At 48.3% G+C, this 11,671-nt stretch overlaps 1 protein-coding gene across 1 annotated transcript; it reads left to right on the top strand.

Moving 5' to 3' along the window:
* Positions 1-676: 676 nt before the first annotated feature.
* Positions 677-5,628, top strand: CD207 (CD207 molecule). Its single transcript, XM_049649847.1, has 6 exons — positions 677-701; positions 900-1,130; positions 2,495-2,869; positions 3,479-3,630; positions 4,660-4,778; positions 5,252-5,628. Exons 1-6 carry the CDS (start codon positions 677-679, stop codon positions 5,400-5,402), a joined length of 1,053 nt encoding a protein of 350 aa, XP_049505804.1. The 3' UTR covers positions 5,403-5,628.
* The last annotated feature ends 6,043 nt before the right edge of the window (positions 5,629-11,671 follow it).

Here is an 11,671-nt window from a genome sequence, read left to right as displayed (position 1 = left end):
CTCCCTGCTTCCAGGCTTTCCACACCCTCTTCTATGTTCCTCGCCACCGCCAGAGTGAACTTTCTCCAGTGTCCCTGCCCTTGTCTCTCTCCTGCCTGAAGTCCTTCATTGGCTCCATGTCACCCATAAACCAAAGTTCAAGCTCCTTAATATGACCCAGGAGGATCTTCATGATCTGACCCCAGGTGCCTCTTTAGCCCCATGCCCTTCCCGTTCCTGTCACAGTCTTTACACTCCAACACCATCAACTGGCACTCCATGCTGTCTTATGCCCCCATACTTCTGAGTGTGCTAATCCTTCTACCTGGAGCTCTTTACCATTATTCCATTCTTTGTACTTCCTTTGGATGGCATGTATTCTTCTATTGTTATGCTCATAACACTGTATCGTAATTTATTTGCTCAGGTCTGTCTTTCCTACCAGATTGTAAGCTGCTGGAGTACAGACTGTGAGTTAGTCATCTTTGTGGCCCAGTCCCCGTACAGCGCCTCGTACCTAGGAGGCACCCCATATGCATTTGTGGGATGCATGCATGCATAGATGGATGATGGATGAGGGGAGTCTTCTAAGAGAAATAGAGCAGCGTTGGGACAATATGGTTAAAGTGTCCATGCAGCAGGCCCCTGGGAGAAGAAGACACGTGGCCTCTTCTTGAGAGCTCAGACCTTTGCGGAGATGACTGAGCTGTGGCTGAGGCCAGGCAAGGTGTCTAAGCCAGGAATGGGGAACTTTGGGGTGACATGACGACCTCCTGTGGGACTCACTTCCCATTTTTTTCTAGATAAAATGCCCTTGGGGAGACAGCCAGCTGAGTGTACCTGTGCTGCAGGTGCAAGTGTGCAGGATGAAGGCTGCTGAGAGCGAGGTCTCAGATGTGCACTTCAGTGTAGATAAACAGAACATCTCTCTCTGGCCCCGAGGCAAGCACCAGCCTCTGCTCAGAATCTGCTTGGTGCCCTGCATTCTGCTGTTGGCAGGTCCTTCAACACATGTTCTCTTCTTCTTCTGGCAGAGCCTCCTCCCAAGACGGGTCCATCTCTGGTTCTGAGGAAATCTCTCACAGTCCGGGCTGCAGTCATCATCCTGACGCTGGGCCTGGCTGCTTCCATCCTGCTGCAGGCCGTTCTCTGTAAGTCCTCACGTTCTGTCATCCAAGCTTGGTCTTTCTCCACAGTCAGCTGGCTCCCTCAACATCCAGACCCTCTGTTCAGTTGTGTCTCCCACCTCTGGCTTTTCCATTTGTCTCATTTCCCCTCTTTCCAGGGGCAGTCTCTGGGTCCCCTGTTCCCAGTAAGATGAGCTGCTGCTCTCTCCTTCCCAATCCCGGGGAGATTTTCCGGATTGAGATCAGCACTTGCATGCTTGGGCTCAAGGATATGCTGCTTTGTCCCCAGGAAACATTCACCCATTTCTTCATCCCGTGTCATCCCCACTCCGCCCCCGAGCTGTGTTCTTTTTGTGTGGAATCTTGTGGGCAGCTGTTAACAGTGAGCAAAATGGTTTTTGACCCCACAAAAGAAGGGCTTCCAACTGCATTCAGCCCCGACCAACTAGGTGGAGAGTCTGTCAGTGAGCCAACAGATCTCCTGGTTCACCATTCTCACCAGGACCCGTTCATGTTCTTTTCATTCTTCTTCCCATTCCTGCTGAGGTCATGTCAAGGGAGACTTCCTACTTGTTCACTGGTTGTGTGACTTATCTTTCCTCTTCTTCTGCTCTGCCTAGCCCCTCATGTCCTCTGCTAGCAGAGCCTTCTTCCTCCCACCAGGTCTCCAGAAAGCAGGGGGAGGCAACATCTGTCTTCTCCCTTCAAGGCTTTGGGACATATTTGGTCTCAGACTTGGAGCCTCTGAGCAGAGTTTCCTCTTGGTTTGTTTTTGGTCTCCTATCTGCCACTCGAGCCTGTAGCCTGAGCAGAGTGTCATGGTGGGTGGGATAAGGGAAGGGTAGAAATGGTTTCATAATTCCCTCTTTCCATATTCTCTGGAGAAGTCACTTCCAGATTGGAAGTCTGCACGCCTGGCCCCCATCATGGCCACAGGGGGCCTGTGGGTAGATGTGGGAAGGGTGCTGCCCTAGTGGATGCCACTGTAGGGGCCTCTGGAAGGAAGAACTGGGAATCAAGTGATGGAGCCCCCAGGGATGCAACAAGGAAGTAACTGAGGGCATCCTTTTACCAAATGTACCTCAAATATGCAAAGCAAGTTTAGGACTGGGTACTAATCCCTGCTTCTGCCTCCCTATGAGGTCCTCCAACAGACGGTCTGTGTTTTATCAATCTGTGCATTACCTGCATCTGCAAGAGTTCCCAGCAAGTGCTAGGTGCCCATCACATGTTTGTTGAATGAATACATTATGAGTGAATGGAGGGTAAGCAACAGCTCTTTGGGTAGCTTAAGCTTATCCCTTACTTTCCCTTCCTTTTATCACCCTGACAACACTCTGAGTCCCTGGGAGTCCCTTTGCCTGACGTCTTGACTTTCTCAAATCCAGATCCCTGGTTTATGCGTACAATATCAAATGTAAAGAACAATGCTCAGTTGCTGAAAGGCCGTGTGGACAACATCAGCGCTCTGGGCTCTGAGATTAAGAGGAATAGAGGAGGCATGGAGGCAACCGGCATTCAGGTCCAGAAGGTGAATGCCAGCCTGGATCATGTGCGTTCTCAGATCTGGAAGTTGGAAACTGGTGTGAAGGAAGCCAATGCACAGATCCAGATGTTGACAAGAAGTTGGGAGGCGGTCAATGACTTAAATGCCCAAATTCCAGAGTTAAAAAGAAATTTGGATAAAGCCAGTTCTTTAAATGCAAAGGTCCAGGGACTCCAGACCAGTTTGGAGAATATCAGCAAGGTGCTCAAACAGCAAAGTAAGTGATTCAGAAAAGAACATTGTAAGCTGACCAGTGGCCTGTGGAGCCTTGCCAGCTTCAGGCATGAGGCCATTGGGCTGGCACGTGTGGAGGGAAGGGGAAGAGGAGCTGGGCAGGCATGGTTGGAAAGTTAAGAAACAAGGGCTCAGCAGTGGGCTTGGAGGACTTAGGGGCTGTTCAGGAGAAAAGGGATCAGGGACCAGCATGGGCTCTCACACTAAGGCACAGAGTATGAAGCCATTAGGGAGTCTCTCTGTCCTGCCTCAAACCTAGCCATTTATCCATTAAGTTCCATCCCTGGCGTGCGGGGGCTCAGCCACTTGTGATGGCCAACAGATAATTGTTTCCTCTTAGGAGGAGGGACCGATTCTTGATCAATATTTTTAACTCTCCCCTATCTAAGCCCAGATACTCTACCACTCTCAGTTAGACTTTCAGCCTGTGACACAGTGTCCCTGAGCCCTTACACAAGGACCCAGGGACCCAAGGACCCCAGAACCCAGCCCCATTCGCTGCTGTCTCTGGGATCCCACTCGAGAACCACCCCCAGCCAGCACCCAGAGGAAACAGGAACCCCAATGTTCACCTTTCATCCTTGTTCTCCAGATGACATTCTGCAGATGGTTTCTCAAGGCTGGAAGTACTTCAAGGGGAACTTTTATTACTTTTCTCAAGTCCCAAAGACCTGGTACAGTGCCCAGCAGTTCTGTGTGTCCAGGGACTCACACCTGACCTCAGTGGCCTCGGAGAGTGAACAGGTAAGTTCTGTTCCAATGAGCTCAAAGAAGGGGGTGTATTAACAGCCATATCAGGAAGGATGGGCAAGATTATGGTGCAGTAATCCCCAAATACCAGTGACCTAGCAATGAAGGATTACTTCTCAGTTGCACTACATGTCCAGCAAGGGTCTGCAAGGGGTTCTGCCTGTGTGGTCACTCAAGGACCCAGGCCAAAGGAGACTCCATCTCAGTGTATGGTTCCACAGTTGCTGAAACAGGGAAGGAGAACATGGCAAATCGTACGTTGGCTCTTAAGCATCTGCCTGGAAATCACAGATATCACTTTTGCTCACATTTCATTGGCTAAAGCAAATGATGCGGTGGTCCCAGCTTCAGAGAGGGCAGGGAGGTACAATCTTTCTAGGTGCCCAGAAAACAAAAACGTTTGTGAATAACATTAATAACACTACATAACCCAAGAAGTCTCCTACCCAGTGAGCAAAATATTGAACGAGCCCCTTTCATCTGGGAGGTGGACTAGTAGAGCAGGTAAGAGTGTGTGCTCTGGGGTCTAGAGCCCTAACCCTGCTCCTAACTGGTCCCAGAGCCTGGGTAGTTATTTAACTTCATTAGATGAGCCTATTGATCAATGAAGCACACATGATAACAGTACCTGCTTCAGAGAACGGCTGACTAGATGCATATAAATGCACGGTGCCTTGCACATATTAAGTGCTCACTGCATTTCAGTTATTAGTATTTGGGCCCTTCTCCTGGGGTCCCTGCTCTGGGGTTTAGCTGAGTCTTTCTTGTACTCCAGAACCTACTTCCTGAGGAGCAGAAAGGCCCAAGATCTTGAGACCTGAGTCTGTTAGTTGCGGGGAAAAGACAAATTAGACTTTGGAAGATGGACTCTGGGCAGGGACAGGAAGGGGCTTGAGAGAGGTCAGTGTGTGTGGTATGTGGGGGCTGGCACTGAGGACAGAGAGAACAAGAACAAAAACACCCAGAGAGACAGATGTTCCACTTGCACATTGTAGCAGGTGCCTCACTCCTCCTTCCCTATAGGAGTTTCTGTACAAGATGGCAGGTGGACTTTTCTACTGGATCGGCCTGACCAAAGCCGGGAGTGAGGGGGACTGGTACTGGGTAGACGATACTCCATTTAACAAGGTCCAGAGTGCAAGGTAAGCCCCAGAGCCTCCTTCCCAGCCTGACTTTCCTGGGCCAGGACCAGGGCATGAAGGACGGGGTGACTACGGGGTTTGTGGTTCTTCCCCATCCTCAGGTGGTAGGAACACTGAGCTGAGATCTAGCTCACCTTTGCCACCAATTTCCTGTGGGACCGGGGACAAATCCATGGCCTCTCCGTGCCATCTGGGGTTTGGCGGCATGGCCTTCTACCCATCCTCGGCAGATCCCCTGTTCTACGTCTCAGTCTTTGCAGTGTGGGTTTGCGGAGGGCCTTGAGAGTGGTGGGCTGGCTTGGCTCTGAGTTGGGAGAGTGATTTCAGGCTTTGAGATTGACAGCTCACCAGCCCCCTTCCTCTCAGGCATGGGTACAAAAACTTGTGATGCTATCACTCAGGACCAAAGCTGGGATTGAAGTCACTCATTTCTTCATTGGATGTAAGTTTTTCTTTGTTTTTTCCTTTGGTAGGTTCTGGATTCCAGGTGAGCCCAATAATTTTGGGAACAATGAACACTGTGCCAATATAAAGATGTCCTCGCTTCAGTCATGGAATGATGCCTCCTGTGACAATAAGCTCCTTTTCATCTGTAAACGGCCCTACATACCATCAGAACCATGACGGGACTGGTCCCAGGCTTGCACGTTGAGCTCCGATGCTTGTTGAACTAGAGAAGCTGCCTCTCTTTCTTCCATATTCCAGGGTGACTTTGCACCTTCACTTTTCTGGCTTCAAAATTGTCCCAGAGGCACCCTGGAGTTCATCCGCTTTGGCTGGGAATTCTCTGACCCCACAGAGGCAGCTGGAGTGGAAGGGAGATCTTGGAAAAGGAGAGGAGGGCGGAGAGGATTTAGAAGTTCAAATTGCCTCAGGAAGGTGATCAGAAACTTGCGGTTCCCTTTCCCTTCAGAGAAGCCTCAGTTTTATCACATGAAAGTTGCTTCAGACCACCCAAGCGGTTCTCCTGATACCGATGTTCAGGGCTTTTCCAATTGATCCCCCAGAATTCCCATTTGCCTGCTTAGGGGGCCGTGTTCTCAGTGAGAAGAGCTCGGCTCTTAGAGACCCCATCTAGGCCCTGTTCCCATTGCTCTCCATCCACATCCCCTGAGGTCTAAGCCCCTTCTTCTCTGAGATGGGGGCAACTGGTTCAGCTCGGGGGCTGACACGGCCATGAGTCTCTGTTAGAGGTGGACCAGCATCCACGCCCCTTCTTGCTCCCTTTTGCTCGGCAAACTCCGAGGCCCAGCTCTTGTCTTCTGCAGTCCTCTGCCCAGCCCCCCTGTTTCACCTCCTGCACATCCTCTTTCATCTGCATTTCCTCTCTTCCCTTTAGGGACAGAGTTCACCTGCAAACTTCATCAGAGTCAAATGTTGCCTGGGTAAAGCACGTTTTACCTCTGTGAGCATGTTTTGTTCCCAGCTGTACACGTGAATATGCCGGCAAGGCCATCTGCTCTGCCGGACATGGAGTTCTGGGGTATCCCCAGGAGATAGTTGGAGGCCCCAAAATGACAAGGGGTAGAGAAGATTCAGCTCTGGAAATGCCACAAATATGAGCAATGCTTACCCTTGGTCTTTATTGAACTGAAGGAGAGTGAGGTCTGCAGCATCATGTCCCTCCTGGTGGTCTTTCCTCTCAGAAGCTCAGTGGACAGTCTGTTGCCTGGCTTTACTCCTGAAGGTGTAAAGTTGACATTATTTCCCATCCTTCACGAAGACCCTGTTTGTGGGTATCAGGTCCTGGTGCCCTGGTCCAGTGGCTGAGGCAGGGATCTAGGCAGGGGCTGTACTGCCAGGAGGGGAGCAGAGAAGGAGAAGGAAGGAGGTAGTGTGAGCACAGGGTTGGGCTCAGTAGGGCGTCCTCCTCTCCTTCGGTCCTCATTAGGGCTCTCAGTAGGGTCCTGAGGACAGGACATCTTCCTTCAATGACTGTGACCAGCAGGTGGTGTTTTGGGTGCAAAGGGGTCAGGCTTAGGGCAGGGGCATTAGGAGGAAGCTTGAAGTAACATGGGGCAAATGGGATTTTTAAAATATGGCAATGCCAGGGCACCTGGGTGGCTCCGTTAGTTAAGTGTCCAACTTCTGTTCAAGTCATGATCTCACGGTTTGTGAGTTCGAGCCCAACATCCGGTTCTGTGCTGTCAGCCGGAGCCTGCTTCGGATCCTCTGTCTGTCTGTCTGTCTGTCTGTCTCTTTCTCTCTATGCCCCTCCCCTGCTCATGCTCTTTCTCTTTCTCAAAAATAAATAGACATTTAAAAAAATATGACAAGGGGGGTGCCTGTGTGGCTCAGTCTGTTAAGCGTCTGACTCTTAGCTCAGGTCTTGATCCTACGGTCATGAGTTCAAGCCCCTCGTTGGGATCTGTGCTTGTTGTGAAGCCTACTTAAAAAAAAAATGAAATAAAATAAAATGGGCAATGGATGAGGGATGGGCAGTCAGTGATCATGTCCATGCAGGAGCATTTGCAGGCCAGTTCCAGAGACTGCTGAAGTCTGAGGGAGTGAGTATCTCAGGGCAGAGAACATGGGCAAGCCAATGTGGCTGCTGCAAGCATGAAAGAATCCTTCCACATTTCACTAAGAAACATTTTGTTGTTCCTACTCTTTGTAATTACAAGCAGCAAATTATGGGAGAATTTTATTTCTTCCCCATGTCGGGCCTCTAGTCATAGCATGAGCTGATACAGAAATTGAATACAAGCTGCTTCTAGGGAGCTATCCCATTGTGTTTTTGAACATTTCGCTTTCCCACCTGACATGTTCGTCCTGATATCTGAGCTGCCGCGTTGAGTAACATGTGACCCAGCCCCACACTCCGCGTTCCTCCCTAGGTGGCACTTGTCACCAGGCCAGCTGATTCAGAGGCTTGTAGCGTAAGGCCTAAAATTTCATGTGCTGCTGTGACATCTTTGAGCCCCAGAGCCTAACTATGCATTCCCCTGATCTCACCAGATATGTCCCCCTACCTGGCTAGTTCCTCTGTCCACTGGACCAGCTGCACTGCACCCAACTTTCAACCTAATGGGTTCCACTAACCCACCCACCAACCTGGGAAACTATTCCAATGAGACAATTATGTCCTGCAGGAATCAGGGCCCCTGTAAGTTCTTGTTACTGTGATGCCTGCCTACCACAGTCCTTGCTGGTTCACTGTGTTGCAGGCATAACCCCTGTGGGACCCTGCATAGCATGTGGTCTCCTCCTCTCTAGACTGTGAGTATATGACTAATAAACCACTGCTCAGTATTAGGTGTCATCCGTTTGGTCTTTATCCACTATTTAGAGCAGGAGATCCCTCCCTCACTGCTATAGACCGAATGGTTGTATGTCCTCAAAATTCACGTGTTGGAATTCTAACCTCCAATGTGATGGTGTTAGGAGGTGGGGCCTTTAGGAGGGCTTCACCCTCATGATGGGATTAGTGCCCTTATAAAAAGAGAAATGAAAGCATGCTTCTCTCTCTGCCAGGTGAGGATACAGTGAGATGACAGTCTGCACACCAGAAAGAGAGCTCTCTGCAGGAACGGAATAGCCAGAAACCTGATCTTGGACTTTCCAGCCTCCAGAACTGTGAGAAAGAGGTTTCCCTTGTGTAGACCTCTTAGTCTGGAGTATTCTTGTTGTAGTAGCTTGAAATGACTGAGTCACTCACCACTGGGATGAACAGGAGGCGAACAGAACAAGGCTGCTCAGGGATCTCTGGTTGGTCCTGGTGTGAGGAGGTGAGCAGGACAATCTGACCACTTCTCTGGGAAAGAACTTGGGTGTGGAAATACCCAGGGGATGATGCAGCTAACGGGGAAGTCCAGCGGGAAGGCCCTGGGTTAGAGAAGGGCTGATAGGGGCCATCATGGGGCACCTGCAGAAACAAGGATAAGCATCAGCTACAAGGCAGAAAGGTAGAGCACGTGGAAGTATACCTGGCAGGGAAAAGAGAAAAGTGCAGAGGAGAGAGTAGCTGAGATGCAGAGGGGAGGGCAGCAGAGTGAAAGCCCAAGAACTCTGGCTGCTAAAGTTCCTCAGATCCAGCCCAGCCCTCCTGACCCTCCTGGGTCCTGTGCATGTGGATCCTGTGACAAGACTTGCCCATGTCCACCCCCTTGCCTTTTTTTCCAAATGGAAGGAGACTGAGTCAGTGAGGAGTCTGTGCCTCATCTTGTAACCAGCCAGAATGGTGTTACCATGGCCTCCCCACTCATGAAGCTGGGACAGCTACTGCTTTGCCTTGTCTTGTGATCTTGGCTCACTTCTCCCCACATGCTGGGCTCACTTCTCCACTGAGGTCACTTCATGGGTACCTGCCCTTCTGCTGGTGGTTGGACCTCTCCCAGGAAATCCTGGCATCGGTAGTACTTTAGTCCCTATCTCAAGTGGGGGGTGGGCATCATCAGTACCTAGCTCTTCAGGTCACAGACACCATAATATTTCTTTTTTAAAAACATGTTTATTTTTTTTAATTTTTTTTAACCTTTATTTACTTTTTTTGGCACAGACAACGGATGGGAGAGAGTCAGACAGAGTGGCAGGCATGGAATCCGAAATAGGCTCTGATCAATGGGCACGGAGCCTGACATGGGGCTCGAACTCGCAGATCGCGAGACTTCGACCTGAGATGCAGTCAGATGCTTAACCAACTGAGCCACCCAGGCGCCCCTAAAAACATGTTTATTTTTGAGAGAGAGGGTGGAGAGGGGCAGAGAGAGGATCTCAAGCAGGCTCTGCACTGTCAGCCAGAGTGCTCTGTGGGGCTTGAACCCACGAACCGTGAGCTGAAATCAAGAGTTGGACACTTAACTGGCAGCCACCCGGGTGTCCAAACACTATAGTATTTCTAATGAAATTCTAGGAAGTTTTCCTCTGTCAGATGGAAAGTTGGGAGCCAAGAATGGGTGAGAACTTTGTCACAGCCAACTCGTATATTTTTTTATTATGGTAATTTTTTCCCCTCATTTAGTAGGCTAGCATCCTGGACATGCCCTCTCTCAATGTTGTAATAAAGTACTCTTGAAATACATATACTTTTGTATTTGGATATAAAAGAAGAGGAGAAAAAATTTTTGACTCAGTTTTACTGATTGATCTAGATCTTATGAACAGGTACATACTATAATATTTTATTTCTCTGTTTTTATACTTCCTCCAAATAGGTCTGTCTGTCCATTCTATTCTTCTTTTACATTTTTATGTTTATTTTATTTTTGAAAGAGACAGAGTGTGAGTGGGGGAGGGGCAGAGAGAAAGGGAGACACAGAATCCGAAGCAGGCTCTAGGCTCTGAGGTGTCAGCACAGAGCCCAATGTGGGACTCAAACCCATGAACAGTGAGATCATGATCTGAGATGAAGTTGGACGCTTAACTGACTGAACCACCCAGGTGCCCTTATCCTTCTATCTTCCTTCCTCCCTTCCTTCCTTCCTTTCTCTCTCCTTCCCTCCCTCCTTCCTTCCTTCCTTTCTTTCTTTCTTTCTTTCTTTCTTTCTTTCTTTCTTTCCTTCTCCTTCTCCTCCTCCTCCTCCTCCTCCTCCTTCTTCTTCTTCTTCTTCTTCTTCTTCTCTCTCTCTCTCTCTCTCTCTCTCTCTCTCCCTCTCCCTCTCCATTTGCCATGCTTGTAATCCTTCTTTCACACTGAGCAGCCTCCTGTTTAGGTAACTTCCAGTTTTTAGTCCCACCTTCCTAAGTTAGCAGTAGAATTGCATGTGCAGTCTTCCTTGAAGAGAGGTACAGGTATGAGGTCTGGGCCCCACTGAGCAGATTCAGCCAGGAGAGACCTTAGATTTGGTCCTGCTGTTTGTCCAGGGTTCAGGCAGGGTTTGGTGTTGCTGTACCTTAAAAGTATCTCCATGTTGTCGGAACATTCTTCCTGTCAGTCTCCCTTCCAAAGTCTGCCTCTTTGCTCTCCTGAGATCCCATTAACTATCTGATATCTTTTTTTAAACAACTTTAAAAATAGAATAATTTCAGCTTTACAGAAAAATTGTAAAGATAATACCTAGAGCTCTCAAATACTTCTGCCTATTTCCCCAATTATTAATATCTTACATTAATATGGTACTTTCATCACAATTAATGAACCAATATTGATACATTATTACTAATGTCCGTATTTTATTCAGATGTCCTATGTTTCTCTAGTGTCCTTTCTCTATCCTAGGGTTTCATTTAGGGTCCCACATTACATTTAGTCATCCTGTCTTCTTAGGCTCTTCTTGGTTGTGATAGTTTCTCAGATTTCCCTTGTTTTATTATTATTATTATTATTATTATTATTTATTCTCAAGTTAGTTAACATACAGTGTAGTCTTAGCCTCAAGAATAGAACCCACTGATTAATCTCTTACATATGACACCTAGTACTCATCCTGAAAAGTGCCCTCCTTAATGCCCATTGCCCATTTAACCCACCCCCACCCCCCCATCAACCTTCAGTTTGTTCTCTGTATTTAAGAGCCTCTTATGATTTACCTTCCTCTCTGTTTTTATCTTACTTTTCTTTCCTTCCCCTATGTTCATCTGTTAAATTTCTCAAATTCCACATATGAGTAAAACCATATAATATCTGTCTTTTTCTGACAGACTGATTTCGCTTACCATAATGCCTTCCAGTTCCATCCACGTTGTTGCAAATGGCAAGATTTCATTCTTTTCCATCGCCGAGTAGTTTTCCATTGTATGTGTGTATGTGTGTGTGTGTGTGTGTGTGTGTGTGTATGTATTATACATGGATTAAGAAGATGTGGTGTATATATGTGTGTGTGTGTGTGTGTGTGTGTGTGATGCATATGTATATATATGCATATATATATCACATCTTCATACACACACACACACACACACACACACACACACACACCACATCTTCTTAATCCATTCAGCAGTTGGTGGACATT

The sequence above is a fragment of the Panthera uncia genome (genome assembly GCF_023721935.1).
Source record: "Panthera uncia isolate 11264 chromosome A3 unlocalized genomic scaffold, Puncia_PCG_1.0 HiC_scaffold_11, whole genome shotgun sequence".
Classification (NCBI taxonomy): Eukaryota; Metazoa; Chordata; class Mammalia; order Carnivora; family Felidae; genus Panthera; species Panthera uncia.
This window is presented reverse-complemented; position numbering and strand designations above follow the sequence as displayed.